The 19,750-nt window shown below is 44.2% G+C and overlaps 1 protein-coding gene across 8 annotated transcripts in view; it reads left to right on the top strand.

Annotated features, from left to right (window-relative positions):
- Positions 1-19,750, top strand: part of nek7 (NIMA-related kinase 7) — a 287,464-nt gene that overhangs the window by 233,898 nt on the left and 33,816 nt on the right. For all 8 annotated transcript variants that reach the window (XM_070887310.1, XM_070887316.1, XM_070887307.1 and 5 more), the window contains 2 exons: positions 9,191-9,299; positions 14,565-14,672. In XM_070887310.1, the coding sequence (XP_070743411.1) occupies positions 9,191-9,299; positions 14,565-14,672 (217 nt within the window). The remainder of the gene's footprint in view (positions 1-9,190; positions 9,300-14,564; positions 14,673-19,750) is intronic.

The following is a 19,750-nucleotide window of genomic DNA, read 5'->3' as shown; positions in this document are numbered from 1 at the left end:
TAAGCAATGCAGAGAAGAGCCTAGACTAACCCCTAGTCTTTGAAGTCTGAGTTATAAGGGAAAACTGAATAAACTTGGGCTTTTGAGCCTTGAAATTAGGCATCTGAAAGGTGACTTAATGAATTTATATCAATTATAAATAGTATGGAAAAACATAAATCTGGAAAATTAAATTGAGCAGTGAGAGTAAGATAAGGGGTCACAAGTTGGGACAGGTTGGATGGACCAGATTTGCGATAAATATCAATTTGCGACTGATAAGTTTTTCTTCACACAAACAATGGTTAACACATGGAATGGACTCCTGGATAGAGGACTGGAGGTAAAAAATCTGGAATAATTTAAGAACCAATTGCATGCGGTATCATTCTGCTTGAATGGAGGTCCCAGAGGTGCCTTGGATTCTGGTCCGAGGCCTTCTTTCCACGAGCTTCGCAGCGTATCCACGTCTTCTGGATACGGATGGAGAAGCTGGAGTCACGTGGGCCTGGACCACCAATCATTGTGCAGTATTCTCATTGATAGTAATGGGAGCTCTGATTTTACGAGTTCCCGTTACTATAAATGAGAATAACTCCCTAAAACACCCAAACACAACACAATAAATGTTTTAAAAAACCACACATATTTAAAATTAGTTGAAATTAAAGTTAATTAAATGTTTTAGAAAATATATATATTTTGGGGATTTTTTTTAATGTGTTTTAGTAGGGTTTAGTGGACAGGGTTTTTACTATAAAAATGTGTATTTAAATTTTATTTTTATATGTTTTAAAACTCTTACGCTGGTAAAAGTAGGCTATGCACCTTTTACCAGGCATAAAAATTCGAAGGACATTCGCTGGGCAAGAGATGGGCAAATAGCCCAATCTCGCCTGCACGGATTCCTTCTCCCGGGGATTCGGAAAAGCTGCTTTTCGGCGCATGCGCATTGCACACCAAAAAATGGCTTTTGCGAGGCCTCGCTGGGTCCGTACGTATTCCGTACGGACCCGGTGAGGCCGAAATTTAAGGGCCATTATTGAAAAGACAATTGGAGTGCAGAAGCAGTGCTTTTGATGCTTGGACTACTCTGGAGGTAGGCTGCAATACCACGCTAAGCAGGTTGCTCAGGTCACAGTGGTGTGCTGCATGTTTCATAATTTAGCAATCATACGGGGACAGCATTTGTCACAGGGGACTGCGGGACTATCTGAGGAAAGAGTGCAGGAGATGAATGAGGAAGAGAATGAAAACAAAGGGGATGAGGAGGAGCTTCCCGATGAATCCGTGGCACCCCCTCCCCCCTCTCCCCCTCCCCAACACCACAGCGGAGGGCACGTAGAGTGTATGCCATTGTATAATTGTTACGTCAGCAGCTCATAAATGAACGCTTTGCTTGAATGTGGAGAGCTGCGTTTTGGGACCCTGATGACTGTAACACCAAAAGTTTGACACTGTACAAGAGTGCTTAAATTTAATTGAAACATTTATGTAAAAATGTAAAAAATATACAACAATTGTAAAACTTACAACTATAACTTTGAACAACTGTCACAACTGTAACAACACAACTTTAACAACTGAAATAAACTTTTAAAAATCAAGCTCCAACAGTTTTAAATGAACAATGAACACTGGACTATAACAAAGCACCCTTTACTGTCCTCGACCGCGTATTCCACCACCCTTCGGATTCACCCCCCTTTCTTACTCCCGGACTTCACCGTGTGGTAGCAAGCCGACGTGCAGCAGTGCACCCCGAGTTCTGTTGCTGTCATTGGGGGTGAGACATTGCTGGCGCAAAGAATGGGGCCTCAGGAGAAGCTTGTGATCCGGAAGGCACAGCTTCAGGGATAGAATCTGCTGGCAGCTCCCTACCCTTGGGTGCTGTCGACCGACTACTATGGCACGGGAGGATTCCGCACCATGTCCCGATCCCGTTGATTGCCACCTAGCAACGACTGAGTCGGCGGTTCGCTCCATCGCGGTGATCAGATGTGACATATCCTCCGACTGCCGTTCTGATAGCGCCGCGATATTTCCGTCTTATCGTAGCCATGGCCTTGAGCAGCTCTCGACCTATGTGACGCTGGCCTGTAACAGATGCACCATGTCCTGGTACGTGTCTATCTGTCTTGCAGCAACGGACCTTTTCTGCACCAACCTCCGTCGCTGTGGCAAATGCGCTGCAATGCCTCCCGATCTCGTCCCATATTCTGTTGTACTCCTTTGCGGGGGGGCTTTCCACGACCACCCTTCATTAAGTTGGAGTATCTCTCCATAATATTCTCCAGCAGGGCAGGTAGCTCCTTATCATCGAAGGTGGGTGCCCTCAACCTCCCGTCCTTCTCGATATTCCTGCACTTCGACGACTTTTTCAACATTTCCATTATATTTATTATATGATTTTTGATTTATAAAATATGTAATATTATTGTATAATTATTATTATTTGACTCTGGAATCTCTGATTAAACCAACTGACCCTCAAATACCTTTGCTGCTCCTCACTCGCTCTCCCTCGACTTCAACTCTCTGCGCATGCACAGGTGACCCATGATCCCTGAAATAGCGGGAGGAAAGCAACTGTGGAAAAAAAATCGCAAGAAAAAAATTTGCGCATGCACAGTGCAGTGCCGTACAATCCATCGACAAGAAAGTCAATCTTGATCGACTGTAATACTGCATACCGCCCGCTGCACACCGCTCGCATACCGCTGAAATAAATGTCACCAAACTGGCTCTCTTCGGTCTCAGCTGTATTCCGGCAGTTTTAAACGACACACCGCCGGAATACCACAGAGAAATGGGCGGACCTTCCGGCCTGATGCATTTCGTACCCTTAAGAGCGTAATACTGGATGCACAAGAGCACAGTGACAATGCTTACTGTTAAGTAATTAATTTGAAACAATAGGTCGAGCTCTCTAATCTGCTTGAATTCTTTTGAGGAGGTACCAACATTAAATTAGTGAATGTGGGCTAGCTGGTGGATATTATTTAATTGGATTTTTGGAAGACAGTTGATAGGGTTGCATGGGCTTTATTTTTGGCATCATTGGGCGCCATTTTTTTGGCGTCCGCTGATTTTTTTTGAGCAATCTTGATTTTGCAACTTTACTCAAAGTTTGTATGCCGGCAACGATTATCAATGCCAGATTTTTTGTACGCAAGATTTTTTGGCGCAGGTTTGGTTGAAAACACGCCCTTTTTGGTGACTTAACCGATTTTCGGCAGGACCAATTTTTTTTTTTTCAGGACAGCACACGGTGGCCTTCATTACCGATCAGAAAAACCCTACGTTAACTTAAGGAAATCAGCGCTGAGCATATTTGAGTTTTTGGAGCGAGGGAAGATGACAATTTAAAACACACATTTATTCTGATTTTTGCAGAGGGCACTTGGAAAATAACTCAAAGTTAATTTTTCCCACAGGATGTTAGAAATAAAATTTTTTCCACGTTATGTGAGAAGGCAAATTGCGACTCCACCCCACCACAGAATTTCTGCTGACGGGGCTCCAGGCACGGGTCGGAGGAGTGCCGGCTGACCAACGGCAGGATTGCTCTCTCGGCCGGACACAAACACAGGAGCTCAGGCACTTGGATTCTCCGCGCCCCCACCCCCCCCCCCCTCTCTGGGCTAAGCTTGTAAAGAAGCCCAGAGGGGGCAAGTGGAATAAAAGCGCTGAGCTCATGTGTTTCTGTCCGGCCAAGGGAGCGATCTTGCTGGCATGCACTCCGAACTGCGCATCGGAGATGGCACAACACAGGAGCAAACATACACATTTTGGCAAAAGGTCTGTCGCGTCTCCATAGAGACAGAGCTTAGTGTTGCGCATGCGTGCAGACAAGGGTGTGGTCCGTTCTACTAGGGCGTCACCCAGCAAAGTGCTTGTGCTGTGCTTCAGAAATACTGTCTCACAATAACACGAATAACAAAATTAAGAATAATAATTATGGGTACAAATATTACTATGCGTCATGTAGTAAGGTTGGTTTACATGCATGCCATGCAGAGGTGACGGATGATACGACACCACCATCACAGAAACCAGATTGCTCGGGCATTAATGGGGCGGAGGCCATACCCTGATCGAATCTACAGCGACAGGCGCTCATACCTGCACCTGACTGAGGCAAACTGCATTTGCAGGCTGCGATTTAGAAAGGTAATCGCCGAGATCTGCCAGCTAGTCAGGGCAGACTATAGCCAAGAAGTGGCAGGAGGACTGCCCTACCTGTGGAAGTGAAGGTCACTGCAGCATTTGCCTTCTATGATTCTGGCTCATTTCAAGCGGCAACTGAGGACATGTGCTGCATCTCGCAGCACGCCACACATTGCTGCATTCAACAGGTGACTGCTGCACTGTATGCCAAAAGGGACCAGTTCATCAATTTCACTATGACCACGCAGGAAATGCAAGACAGGGCTGAAGGGTTCTCCAGAACTGCTGGCTTCCCAAAGGTACTGGGTATGATCGACTGTACCCACATCACCTTGAGAGCACCTTTGGACGACTGAGGTTTATCGCAAAGGAAGGGTTCCATTCCTGAAATGTGCAGCTCGTCTGCGACGATCTACATCGGATCATAGCAATGGATGCCAAATACCCAGGTAGCATCCATGATACTTTCATTCTACGTGAGAACACTATAACTACGATATTTCAGGAGCTGCCAGAAGGGCAGAGCTGGTTGCTCAGGGACAAAGGTTACAGTCTCACCACCTGGCTTATGACCCACGCAATCCCCGCACTGAGCCAGAACGTCGGTACAACATAAGAACATAAGAAATACGAGCAGGAGTAGGCCATACGGCCCCTCGAGCCTGCTCCACCATTCAATAAGATCATGGCTGATCTGATCATGGAATCAGCTCCACTTCCCCGCCCGCTCCCCATAACCCCTTATCCCCTTATCGTTTAAGAAACTCTCTATTTCGGTCAAATTTATTCAATGTCCCAGCTTCCACAGCTCTCTGAGGCAGCAAATTCCACAGATTTACAACCCTCAGAGAAGAAATTTCTCCTCATCTCTGTTTTAAATGGGTGGCCCCTTATTCTAAGATCATGCCCTATAGTTCTAGCCTCCCCCATCAGTGGAAACATCCTCTCTGCATCCACCTTGTCAAGCCCCCTCATAATCTTATACATTTCGATAAGATCACCTCTCATTCTTCTGAATTCTAATGAGTAGAGGCCCAGCCTAGTCAACCTTTCCTCATAAGTCAACCCCATCATCCCCGGAATCAACCTAGTGAACCTTCTCTGAACTGCCTCCAAAGCAAGTATATCCTTTCGTAAATATGGAAACCAAAACTGCATGCAGTATTCCAGGTGTGGCCTCACCAATACCCTGTACAACTGTAGCAAGATTTCCCTGCTTTTATACTCCATCCCCTTTTCAAAAAAGGCCAAGGTACCATTGGCTTTCCTGATCACTTGCTGTACCTGCATACTATCCTTTTGCGTTTCATGCACAAGTACCCCTAGATCCCGCTGTACTGTGGCACTTTGCAATCTTTCTCCATTTAAATAATAACTTGTTCTTTGATTTTTTTTTCTGTCAAAGTGCATGACCTCACACTTTCCAACATTATACTCCATCTGCCAAATTTTTGTCCACTCACTTAATCTGTCTAACATGTCGCACATAACGACACGGAGCATCATAGAATGGACAATTGGCATACTGAAGTAGAGTTTCCGATGCCTGGATCACTCTGGAGGCTACCTGCAATACGCCCCTCACCACGTCTGTCAGTTCACTGTCGTGTGCTGTATGCTGTACAACTTGGCCATCATGAGAGGCCATTGGACATTGAAGATCCTCATGGGGGGGGGAAGGGGAGTGGGAGAGGCGGATGAGGAGGCTGACAACAACAAGGAGGAGGAGGACTAACTTATGCCCCACCTCAACCCGCAGGACAACGGCAGAGGAGGCGGCCTCATGCACCTATAGCCATAGCTAGAGACTTGCGTCAGTGGCTAATCTGTGATTGCTTTGCTGCCTGAAGGCTAAACGGCCCGACAGTGTTGACTCTTTGCACCTGTTAATGTGAAAAAATAATGTCCATAATGTTGTGTTGGTTTATGTTGCTTTAATTCAAAAAATAATGTGCAGGATTCTGCTTAAATTTAAAAACTAATTTTATTAAACATTTGTACAGTTTTACTTAGCTTTAATTTAAAAAAAATTGTATCAAATTGTAAACTTTTCAATGAAGAAAATAACAAGTCGCAGCAACCAACAAACTCTAGCTGCAGCCATCTCTCCTACCCCTTATTTAAAGACCTTAGCGCTGTGTGCCCCTCTTGCCCCTGTTGTTGCCTCTACCCCTACCTGTGCCCGTTGTCTCAGACTTCTGCTTCCTCACCCTGACCCCAAGGTTTTTCTGCTTTCTGCACGAAGGCGCATTTTTTGTTGATGGGGTTGAACAGGGGCAGACCTAGCAGACAGCATTGTGGAAGGCCCGGGTTCCTTTTCGAACTCTTCTTCAGCCTGTGGGTCAACCCGCGGCACACTACGTGTGAGGTAGGTCTGGGGATTGGAAAGTGAGTCAGCAGATAATGCTGCCAATTGCTGTTGGGCAATGACAACCTGGGTGTGGCCACTTATTGCAGCAGCTATTTCCGATACACCCTCCCTAATTTTTCCCGACATATCCTCCCTAATTTGTCCCGACATTCCCTCCCTAATCTCTGACATTCCCTCCCTAATCTCTGACATTCCCTCCCTAATCTCCGACATCCCCTCCCTCATCTGTCCTGACACTGCTCCCATTCTTCCAGTGTAACCATCTCCGTATTGGGGGTCTACATTGGTGGTTGTTCTTCTCTTGCGAGATTTAATCACATCAGCAATTCTCTGTTCCACGGCTGTTAGTTGCAGCCTACTTGACACACCTCCTCCAGCTTTTGACCTTGGTGCACACGCACACACACATACTGCCGGATAGAATTCTTCAGCATCCTGTTCTGGATTCTTGACTTCTGACACTATACAAGTGATATGGAGGAGAATACTTGTCTAATCATCTTTCCTAAACACAATAAATGATGCAGCTGGGTGATGAATATAAGCTAATTCATATGGATCTGCATCTAATGAGTAGATGGTTTAAGAAATGTTCGACAGATTTTAATGCAAATAAACATCAGGTTATGTATTTTAGAGCAGGTAATGTGAAATGTATATACAGTGAAGGAGTATCTGTTGGTAAAGGTAGAGAAATAGATTGGTCAATAATCCAACCTCAATCACAATGTTTTTTGTTGAGGACATTTGACTGAAAATAAGTTACAGATTATGGTGGGTCTATTTTTGGGATTTAGTGTGTTTTTTTTTCTACCTTCAAAAAGACATAGCTGAATTAGAATAAAATGACTAGGAAGATTCTAGGACTTTCAGAATTAAAGTTGAGATAAGAAAACAAACTTACAGAACTGAATTTACTTCCATTAGAAAAAAGGTTGAATAAGTATCTTTAAAATTCTTAGAGGATTGGAAAGTGTAGAAATGTAAGCAGGCAATTTAATTTGGACCAAGTGTAAAGACACACAAATTAACAAATTTCAAGCATAAATGGAGGTTAGAAATGATTTCTCCTCAAGGTAGTGGATATGTGCAAAGCACTAGCAAACACAGTTAATGTTGCATGGATTACCTGCTTCAAAAGTAACTGGATGAAAGCCTAGAAATTGGACTGAGGTACAGGTGATGTCAGATATTCTATAGACATGATGGCTCTTGTGCTACTGGGACCAAAAATGCTATCTGGAAAGCAACCTGATTAAAAGGCTACTGGAAGGAGACAGTGAAGGGAGTGCCTCAGTACCTGAGGTGTTATTTATTAAAATGTAGACAAATTATTTGGAAATGGAGCCAGAAATAAAACTGATTTAAATTTGTCGCTACCGAAGTTGGTGGGGGAGGAGGGGAGCAAGTAACTCACGGCAAATGCGGAGGAATTTGAATGGATTATGAAGTTGGACTGACGAGATGTTTTTCGTGGTGGACAAATGGGAAATTATGAGATGAGAAGGGAAACAAGCAGTGGAAATTTCAATTGATCTGTATTTATCTACAGAACATTTATGTCGGAGAGGAATCCAGATTAAATCTATTTTGCTTAGTGAAACCATTAGGACAGTATGTGGCAACAGTGAGACACAAAACCAGATCTTCGGGTGTATGACCAGAAGTATAGAGCATAGGTTCAGCAAATGATGAGCTGGTACATAATGTTGGTCCAGCCTCACTTGGAGTACCACTCTGTTCACCTTACGACAGTAGGGACGTACCAACTTTGCAGCAAAGAGTGACTAAATTAAGACCTTTGATTAAGCATCTGAGCAATGAGGAGAGGCTGCAAACACTGTCAATATTTACCTTGGAGGGAAAAGAATGCCGAAAGGATCTTGTGGTATTCCAGGTTCCAAGAGGTACAGATAATTTGAACCCTAATATTGCTTTTACATAATCATAAACACTACATTGGGCGTGAAAAAACTGTTGCCAAATTCAAGAGGAAACTGGATAGATATTTGGCAGAGAAAATTAGGGGTTTGAAAGATTGTGCCTAGTTTTCAAAATTTGAATGATATTGACGTGGTGAGGGACAGATCATCCTGGAGTTTTGCTTGATTTCCTTAGGTATTAGTGATTATTTACTCAAATTTATTTCTGAAGATTTCTTGGGTTGTTAAATCCATGATGGGGTAAATAGTACATGGTCTGTGGAAGGAATGGGTTTAATGAAACAAATGGACTTCTCTCATTCCATGCTTGGTTATGCTTGCTTTTTAGTTTGCTTGTTTTCTTAACCAACGTTGGAAAGCCAAAGTGTTCCTTTACATGTGGAAATAAAATAAACCAGGTCAATAGCAAGTGACAATAGTTTCCTTGGTCAGCCCTTGCCTTCAATTGGAACTGTGTTCCCAGAAGGGAATTTAACCTGTAATATGATGTGAAATATTTGTATTTCAATATAGTTGCCCATTTCTACCATCCATGGGGCAAAAATATTTCTAAATCTATATGTTAAGAATTGCAATCCTAAATTGATATATGATGTGTGCATAAATTTCTTTTGATAGTGTTTTTTGCTTTCGGTATTTAAGTTTAGTTTAAAAATAATATTTTAGACTTTTCATTCTACCCACTTGTACTAATTTGGATTCATCGTGTTGTCTGATATTTTCACAGCATTTTAAGAAACAGAAGCGGCTGATTCCAGAAAGAACAATATGGAAGTACTTTGTTCAACTCTGCAGTGCCTTGGAACATATGCACTCTCGACGTGTCATGCACAGAGGTAACCTCAATACACAATAGTATACCATAAACCTACATTGGAGCCTGTTTTTTTTTTAACATGAATGGATAACATTAAACAGATATCATAGTCATTTTTTGAATGGAATTGTTGGAACGTCACACACCAGAACCAGTTCTATATAAAGGCTATAAGTAGATGGCAGAGCATAACTGCCTTGGTGTAGTACATCGATAGGATAAGATACCAATCTGTTCAATCAGCTATTTCCAGGATTTCCTGTGGCATTGTTCACGATAAGAAGGTACGTGAAGGGTTAGGGAACAAGTGTAGGTACCGTAGAAAGGAAAGGATTTGAGGTTTTAGTAGGGTGAAAAGGAAGAGGGAGCTTTTTTTGAAACATGAATGGATAAAATATAATCACATTTCTTGTAAATAAATGGATGTGCCATTGCTCCTGGTAAGTCACAGAATATGGGCCTGGAATTCTCTGCAATGGCGATATTGGCAAGGTATGCCTTAAGTTAGATCATTGTGTTCCCCAATCCTCCAGTAGTGAGTTTTCCCCCCAAATTTGCTGGAGAACTATTTAGAGTAAGCCACAGTGAGCTAGCAGTAAATTATCCAGTGGCCAGTGTATTGATCCCGCCATTAACAGTGCAATTTATTTTTCAATTTAAAGCAATGCTGCAAAAAAATGTATTTTCTTCCAAAATGCAATGCAAAATTACTAAAGTAAGGCCATTTGTTTATTGATCTGGTTTTAAAATGTGCTGCCGTATTTGGAGGATAGAATAGAGCTCCTATGATCAAGAAGTTGGTTCGGTGGAAGCTATCACTTGGTTGGTGGCTCACTGGGCTGTAAAAAGCTGCTGAGCTCTTTCAGCTCCTCAATATCAATATCGACAACGGAAAAGGTGTTGAGGGGAGGTCGAGCTGTCTTATTTATAGCGGCTTGCTCCACAAGCTTTGTTAGATGGAAAGCTAATTTAACACTGATCGAAAGGACCATATCGTTAAAAGACTAGTAATTATTGCTAATTTTGCTCAAGCCTCATAACTCACCTGTAATAATTAAAATATACCGCTCAAATTGAATTGTGGCTGACATAAATAGATTTTTAAAACTTCAATTTTGTAGAGGTATTTTGTATCCGTATTCATTTAGATATTACATATGTTTGTGTTGTTTTCTTGAAATTGAATCTACTCTGCTGAGCTGAAAATTATTTCATTTTTTTTACCTATAAGGTAAACAATTATTTATTAGTGCGGACTTTTAATTTCGGGCATTTCCATCTGTGGCGGGCTGTGCAGCACAAGGGTAGGGTTTTAAGTGGCTACTAGTTTAAAAGTGGTTGGTTGTGATCAGGGTTTTTCTTGCATTTGTTGAGTCGGGAGGCATGCATATATCTCTCAAAGGATCAGGGTACTTCCCAAGTCGACAGCTTTCTATTGATTAAGAGAAAGATCTGGATTGTTCAGATTAATTCCCAGTAATGTTCAGTATGTGCTAATTTGGGTCAGTGGGCAAGAGTTCACATGTGGCCTGTGCCAAGCTCCGCAAAGACGCCCAAAGCCTGGGAAATAAAGCAACCTGTTTCCGTAAATACAAGACCATAAATCACGCTGCAGCAAAGCTACAGTGCCATTATTTTTCAGTCACATCATGATTTCTTGGAAGTAGAATAATGTCGTACGCTGTAAATGCGCCATTACTGTGGCTCAGGCTTTCGGTAATTCCGTGCCATACGTTTCTTGCATATCTCTGACATCTACATGTTGCCTGTTCTCTCACTGTCTTTACCATTCTTGTCTTTGTTTTGTTCCCTTGTTGTCTACGTGTCAACTTTTTTGTCATTCTTTTGGGGTTTTTTCAGGGTCGGAGATTAAGCGGGTCATGGATTGTTAACAGGTTTATTGAGCATGAAATGAATAGTGACAGTGTCGTGACTTTTGGATTTTATCCACTCCAACGATGTCCCTGACGCACCGAGCTTTCCGAGAAACATGATCCGTCTTCCCCGAGTTCCCTATCTCCCCTTTCTCTCTCTTCCGCCCCCCCTCCCCCCCCGTGTGTCTCTCTTCCCCCCTCCCCCCTCCCCCGTGTATCTCTCTTTCCCCTCCTCCCGGTGCGACTCTCTTCTCCCCCCTCCCCGTGCGTCTCTCTTTCCCCCCCTCCCCGTGCGTCTCTCTTTCCCCCCCCCTCCCCGTGTGTCTCTCTTTCCCCCCCCTCCCCGTGCGTCTCTCTTTCCCCCCCTCCCCGTGCGTCTCTCTTTCCCCCCCTCCCCGTGCGTCTCTCTTCCCCCCCCTCCCCGTGCGTCTCTCTTTCCCCCCCTCCCCGTGCGTCTCTCTTTCCCCCCCTCCCCGTGCGTCTCTCTTCCCCCCCCTCCCCGTGCGTCTCTCTTCCCCCCCCTCCCCGTGCATCTCTCTTCTCCCCCTCCCCGTGCGTCTCTCTTCTCCCCCTCCCCGTGCGTCTCTCTTCTCCCCCTCCCCGTGCGTCTCTCTTCCCCCCCTCCCCGTGCGTCTCTCTTCCCCCCCCTCCCCGTGCGTCTCTCTTCCCCCCCTCCCCGTGCGTCTCTCTTCCCCCCCCCTCCCCGTGCGTCTCTCTTCTCCCCCCTCCCCGTGCGTCTCTCTTCCCCCCCCTCCCCGTGCGTCTCTCTTCTCCCCCTCCCCGTGCGTCTCTCTTCTCCCCCTCCCCGTGCGTCTCTCTTCCCCCCCCCTCCCCGTGTGTCTCTCTTCCCCCCCCCTCCCCGTGCGTCTCTCTTTCTCCTCCCCGAGCGTCTCTGTCACCCCCCCTCCCCGTGTGTCTCTCTTTTCCCCCTCCCCCTCCCCATGCGTCTCTCTTTCCCCCCCCCCCCCCCATCCCGTTGCGTCTCTCTTCCCCCTCCCCCCCCCCTCCTCCCGGTGCGTCTCTCTTCCCCCCGCCCCCCCCCCCATTGCGTCTCTTTTCTCCCCCGCCCCCCGTGCGTCTCTCTTTCCCCCCTCCCCCCCCATGCGTCTCTCTCTCTCTCCTTCCTCCTTCCCCCTCCCCATGCGTCTCTCCTTCCCCCTCCCCGTGCGTCTCTCCTTCCCCCTCCCCGTGCGTCTCTCTTTGCCCCTCCTTGTGCGTTTCTCTCTCTCTCTCTCTCCCCCTCCCCATGCGTTTCTCTTCTCTCTTCCTCCCCCCCATTTGTCTCTCTTCTCTCTCTCTGGCCGCCCCTCTCTCCTCGCCTCGATCTGTGACACCTTCCTCTGCAAAGATGAAAATGGAACTTTTTTAAGAGAGGGTCCTTTTGCTGTGGTGGCCGCACGCACACACCCGCGCGCGCGTACACACACACACACACACACACACACACTATTTGCAGTAACTGATTCGCCTACTTCCTTTTGATCTGCATGCCATTTCTTAGGGTCATGGCCACAGTATTAAACTCTTCTGCTAGTTTTGCTAGTAGAGAGGGTTTCAGTTTCTTTTGTCTCATTCTTCCTTTGTTCTCAAGCACATCCCATCTCCTCTCAATGATGTCTACCAGGGGCTCAATTTCTTCTGCTACAAATCTCTTGTCCCTTTCCTCTTCTCCTTCTCCTTCCCTTGGATCCATCTTTTGCAGCTAAAATTTAAATGTCCAGATCCAACTCCGATCCCAATGTGTTCTCTCAAGCTCTTGATCCAGACCAGGAAGTTCATTGTGGATGCGCGGACACGCCCGTCACATGGAAAAAGGTTTTTTTTTCTGGGGCATGCTCACTGACTTTTCGGCACACACTTGAAGCTCCACCCCCAGGTTTAACTTCGGGTACCGCAGCGCCATAATTAAATTTTATTTTCGCGAAAGTTGTACTCTTTTTTTTCGGCGCAACCAAGCACAAAAAATTTGGCCGTACATCCTCCTGGGTGCCAAAAATTGGCAGAGAGGAAAATAGAGCCCTTCGGATCGTTGGATGCTCTGTTACAGCTTGAAAATGTTGCATAATTAGTTTCATTGTATGATTTCAATTTGCTAAGATCCATCATTCTGGGAAAGATGCAGGCTGCAAAAAGAGCTCACATATATTATGGTGGTCCTAAAGGCAAAGACTCAGCACCAACAAAAACTCCTTTACAATTGCTGTTTGGGCATGACACAATTGCACTACCCAGACTGAAGTTAATTTGTTCCTCAGCAACATTCGTCTCTTTTTAACAGAGTGCTGATTAGTTTATTATTGACACTGACATTTCAAGTTAGTTTTATAAGTAGAATGGTAAACCTTTTATTGTCAATTTGACTTCTTATTGCTAAAGCATAAAGTTAATTTCTTTCTCTTTCACTCATTGTCAAATCAATTTTAACTGCTCCCATGGTGTGCAACTATTGACTTCAGATCAGGCAAATGTGAATCATTGTGTTCTTCCATACTTTTTGAAACAGTATTTACGGTATGGGAATTGAAGTAAAAGTTTTGGGTTTAATGAACATATTAATAAAATCTGAAGCATATCAATGTGCTTGTGTCATGAGATGGCAGGATTCATGTGTGCCCATGATTCCATGCATATTCATTTATGAATGGCTCTGGAATTCAGTACTAAGCATAATCTTGTGCTTCTCGACAAGGAGGGAAGGAAATGTGAAAAATGAATAAACGTGGGTATATTTATGTAAATTCTGGCAATTATTTATAGAATCATATTGTCAGAGGTTTGGGAATCTTACCGTGTAGCAATCCTGTGGGTGGGAAATGATTAGAAGGAACTTTAAGAGAGGATACATCGTTGCCCCCAGCTGCAGGGTCTCAATAAGTAATCCACTATTACATTCTTTTTCTGTGTTACATGGTAGTGGCTGTCCGAACTAGAAATCACCTAGATTATATATCCCTGGTCTGTGCTAAGTTATCTGATCTCAGCTTGGGCAGCAGTTAGGCTGCTACTTTGGATTCCAGTGGACTATACTTCAGCATACTTCAGTTCCTTCAAGGATTAAGGCAAGAAAATATGGGACAGGAAGGAAAATAGTTTTGAGGGACTTGAAAGGAATGTTTTTTTTCTTGGAATGCTCTTCAAACACTAAAGTTGAAAAACTATGTGTGATTATTGCTTCATTTATTACATTAAAAATGAGACTGAACTGAAGAAGTTTTAGCTTAATTCAAAGTTAATTGAGTACGTGGTAGATTTCCCATTTTGCCAACACTATTGGGAAGCAAAAGAAAGTTTTTTTTAATTTGAATGGCAAAGTTGTGAGACCTTATCATGCTGTCTAGAAAATATTTCCTGTCGTAGGAATGTGTCAATACTTCATATATATTTACATATAACATTTTGTTCCCTTGCAGATATAAAACCTGCTAATGTGTTCATTACAGCAACTGGGGTAGTAAAGCTGGGAGACCTTGGATTGGGCAGATTCTTTAGTTCGAAAACTACAGCAGCACATTCTTTAGGTGAGCAACCCTGCACAACACGAATCCATCTAATTACAGAGCGGGATGTATTTCATTAAGAGTGTGACCAAAACCATGTGTCTGCCATAAATGTGCAAGTAGCAAAAGCCAAGCTCCCCAACCACTATTGGGTATATCTATTTCATTGTGCAGTTATGGGGTTTCCTGTTTCTTTGACCTTTGCCATAACACAGGGTATGTCTGGAAGTAACAAGTCCAATCTTGCTACTGATACAGAACTCTGATTACACAACAGTGTAATAAAGACCAAAGAGTTTATGATGAATAGACTGCTTCAAGGCTACATGCTGGGCTGACCCATTGATCCTTTCAGGGGTTTATAATGCAGAAAACCTTGAACAATCAGACCAGCTATTTTTTTATTACATTGCTACCTTATTTTGGAGATTGTGTTTTCAAGACATATTTCAACTGCTGATTTTGTGTTTTGTTTCTTAGTTAATACTTTAAATCAAAGAGTTATAGTTGTTACAAAGATTGCAAATAACAAACTGCTAACTTTCAGCAGCTTTGATCTTGATGGGATTTGAGTTGTGCATGACATTAATTTACTTAGACCAGTTGGGAACACAAACATAATTTCAGAGAAGCTGGTTCTCAAATACCTTTTTATTTCAAACAGTAGTTTCTTGACAAGTGAATGCATTGCTGATTATTTCACAATGCAGTGAGTACAAGCTGGATTGTCGAAGTGCAAGTTAAGATTTGGATTAAGTGTAATCCTTATGAAAGTGATAGTGTTGGGACTCTTATTATAGACACTGGTGCAAATGTACTCTGGAAGGTCTCAAGGAACTGGAGCAGGAGGGAATATCAACTTCCAAATCCTATTTAAAAGTGATAGTTTTATGCATATGTTAATATTTTAGTATTGGGCTAACAATCTGAACTGAGAGCACAACCAAACTATTTAGCTCATACTTAGACAAATGGAATCACACAGCACAGAAAGAGGTCATTGGGCCCATCAAGTCTGTGCCATTTCTTTGAAAGAACTATAGAATTAGTCACACTCCCCATCTCTTTCCTAGAAGCCCTGCAAATAGAAGATACTGAATGGATAATTGGAATAATATATTCATCACCAGTGAGGAAGAGGAATTAAATAACATAAGTGGGCTATGTTGATTATATCTGCCTACGATCACGCGAGACATGCACAGCACTTGAGCATTCTTGGTTTGCTAAATCTTGCTTGCTGAGGGAGGAAATAATTTGAGCCATGTGCATCTGACAATCCTAGGTCCTAGTTATGCCACAATAGATGGCAGTAGTTAGATTTTGAGTACAAGGTTTCATTTACAAATGGTACAATTGAAAAAAGGGAGTTTTTTCCTTAACTAGCACTAGTATAACCCTTTCCACCACCCCTACCTCAGTTTTCGACAGTTATATCACATCTCTGAGCTCTGTGTTAGAACTTTGACTTTTCAACCTTGTGGTCAGCTTGAATCTATTTCCCACAACCCATTGCATCTGCAAGGTACTTCAAGAGACTTAATAGTGCCTTCCTTCTGCCTGTTCTTCTGGCTTCAGAGGTTCTGCAACAATTTGGGCCTTAGACTTCTTGATCTCCTCATCTTTTATTACCCTTCCTGTTACTAGAGTTCCTGTTTAGGAAACAGGCATTTGCAGCTTTAATATGGGTGTCATTTTAGTTCAGCTTCTGTGAAATCAGCATCTTTCATCTGGCTCCTGGCCTATATGCTGCTAATTTCCAGCTTCCTTATCCCAGTGGAACCACGAAAAACTGGGAGCCAGGTTTAATAAGTAAGTGGCAGGAGCGGGCTCAAGAACATCATCTCCCAGAATCTGACTTAAAATGATGCCAGTATAAACGTGGCTACCCACTGTTGCTTATTCCTGCACCAACAAAGGGTAAAAGAAGGTAAGGACATAGATAAGACACAGCAGAAGGAAGGCACATTCACATCTCTTGAAGTACTTGCAGATGCAGTGGGTTGTAAGAAATAGGTTCAAGCTGAGCACCCAGCTTGGGACGGTTTCTTTGGATTCTATGGTGTTGCCTTCCCTCTGGCCTGATAAACCACTAACTTCTTACATTGGACAATATCACAACTGAGCCATGAAGACTTTTCTCATAAAATAGAATATCTCTGTTATTGATTCAATATTCGATGGACCAGTTGGTCTTTTCTTGTGGGTCATATTTGTGCGTTTGTACATGGATATTTCAGTTTTCAGTAATCCAGTGGCTGTCCCACATATTGGAATGGTTGCAACTATTACACGATTTTAGTGCCAGTCTCAACAATTATTGCCAGACACTGAATCTGACACTCTCTTGAGCTCAGCACTCAACCAGGTGCTGAGTCATGATCAAATTTATTACAGCAGTATACTGCTTTCCCACCGAGCAGGACTTTTAGACTTTTCACGAGATGATAATTCTAAAAGTACTGCACGCTGAGAGGGCAATATACTGCTGAAATCAAACCTCACAGTGATTCTGCACAGGATTTGGGGAATGCTAGACTAGGTGCCTAGCACTGATCTTCATGTTGTAGTACGATAACATTGAAAATAATGACAAGGTGGCTAAAGCAATACTGAAAACAACATTTCCCAAGTCACATCTTCAAGAAATGGTAAAAGTTGAAATCCACAGTCTTGGTGCTAATCAAATTCATGGTACTGCTGTGGTCTTTTTCCCAGCATGAGATGTTATGGTTCTTTACTTGACACAGACACCAGGATGAAGATAGGATTGCAGGATTTGATGATTAAAATGTCAAGTGTCAACAGATCTTAATATATTAGTGATATAGAACTTGCTATTTGAATGGAGAGAGTAGACACTGAACATGCTTGTACAGCAAGACTGAAACAATTCAACAGCTGTTGTGTTTTAGACGTCTTATAGAAACATAGAAAATAGGTGCAGGAGTAGGCCATTCGGCCCTTCGAGCCTGCACCACCATTCAATATGACCATGGCTGATCATACAACTTCAGTACCCCTTTCCTGCTTTCTCTCCATACCCCTTGATCCCTTTAGCCATAAGGGCCATATCTAACTCCCTCTTGAATATATCTAACAAACTGGCATCAACAACTCTCTGCGGTAGAGAATTCCACAGGTTCACAATTCTCTGAGTGAAGAAGTTTCTCCTCATCTCGGTCCTAAATGGCTTACCCCTTATCCTTAGACTGTGACCCCTGGTTCTGGACTTACCCAACATCGGGAACATTCTTCCTGCATCTAACCTGTCCAATCCTGTCAGAATGTTATATGTTTCTATGAGATCCCCTCTCATTCTTCCAAATTCTAGTGAATATAAGCCTACTTGATCCAGTCTTTCTTCTTTCTTCATCTGTCAGAGCTGCCATCCTGGGAATCAGTCTTCTTTGGAGAGCAGCTCTAAAAAAAAAAAAAAATTGTACCACATGCAATGAGAGCAGTTTTTAAATATCTTGTGTTTATATTTGTAACTTTGGTATAGCGTAGCATTCATTCAATGTATTATAGTCGTGATCACAAAATATCTAATTAAGTAGTCTGATCTATTGGGGAGATGGGAATTATGCCTGTCTTGAGAGTCATGTTTGTTGCCTTAACATACATGACTTATTGCTTCCAGATTCTCTAAGAGCACCTTCACTGGCAGCACTGCGTGAGAATTTTGTCTGTGACTTCAGCTTCTGTATACAAATTTCTAAGTTTCCTAGGATCGTAGTGATTGTCAATACCAGATTTTACAGGAGCCTATTCTCCATCCACAATAACTTTGTCTTTTGTGAATTCTGCGAGCAATTTTAAGAATATTAGAAACAGCAGACACCGGGCAATTTCCAGAACCAATGGGCCCAAGTTTCCACATGATTTGCGCCTGATTTTTAGGAGCAACTGGTGGAGAACGGACTATCTTAGAAATCGCAATTCTCCACATTTTGTTTTCTGCAGTTCTAGTCAGGTAGAACAGTTCTAGTTTGGAACAGAATTTTTTTCTTCAAAAGGGGGCGTGTCCGGCCACTGACGCCTGATTTCAAAGTTTCCACAGTGAAAACGTACTCCAAACTAACTTAGAATGGAGCAAGTGAAGATTTTTGTAGAACTGAAAAAACCTGTTCTACACATTAAAAAATCAGGCGCAGGTTACAAATTAGGCGTCCAGAACGAGGTGGGGGGGGGGGAAGGGAAGTCATTAAATTCTATAATAAATCCTTATTTATACTTATACAAATATTAGACAAATAAATCCAACCTGAATAAACATTTATAAGCAAAGAAAAGATTAAATAAACCATCTTCCTACCTGTCTGAAAGTGCTTCAGCCAGGGAGAATGCTGCGGGGGGGGGGAAGGAGGCAGCCGTTCGTTCCCACGGGGGGGGGGGGCGGGAAGCAGCCGTTCGTTCCCGCGGGGGGAAGCAGCCGTTCGTTCCTGCGGGGGGGGGGCGGGAAGCAGCCGTTCGTTCCCGCGGGGGGGGGCGGGAAGCAGCCGTTCGTTCCTGCGGGGGGGGGGGCGGGAAGCAGCCGTTCGTTCCCGCGGGGGGGGGGGCGGGAAGCAGCCGTTCGTTCCTGCGGGGGGGGGGGCGGGAAGCAGCCGTTCGTTCCCGCGGGGGGGGGGGCGGGAAGCAGCCGTTCGTTCCTGCGGGGGGGGGGGGCGGGAAGCAGCCGTTCGTTCCCGCGGGGGGGGGGGCGGGAAGCAGCCGTTCGTTCCTGCGGGGGGGGGGGGCGGGAAGCAGCCGTTCGTTCCCGCGGGGGGGGGCGGGAAGCAGCCGTTCGTTCCTGCGGGGGGGGGGGCGGGAAGCAGCCGTTCGTTCCTGCGGGGGGGGGGGCGGGAAGCAGCCGTTCGTTCCTGCGGGGGGGGGGGCGGGAAGCAGCCGTTCGTTCCTGCGGGGTTGGGGGGGGGGCCGGAAAGGAGGCAGCCGTTCGTTCCCGAGGGGGAGGGGGGGAAAGGAGGGAAACGGCTGCCTCAACTTTCTGAGGCTTCCTGCAGCCTTCTCACTGCTGCAGGAAGCCTCAGTGCTGATGGCAATGTGCTTTTATTAAAAAATGTTCAAAAATTAAACAGCTACAAAGAACTACAAAAATG

This window comes from Pristiophorus japonicus, chromosome 8, assembly GCF_044704955.1.
Source record: "Pristiophorus japonicus isolate sPriJap1 chromosome 8, sPriJap1.hap1, whole genome shotgun sequence".
NCBI lineage: Eukaryota > Metazoa > Chordata > Chondrichthyes > Pristiophoridae > Pristiophorus > Pristiophorus japonicus.
Note: the sequence above shows the minus strand (reverse complement) of the source record. Positions and strands in the feature narration are given on the sequence as shown.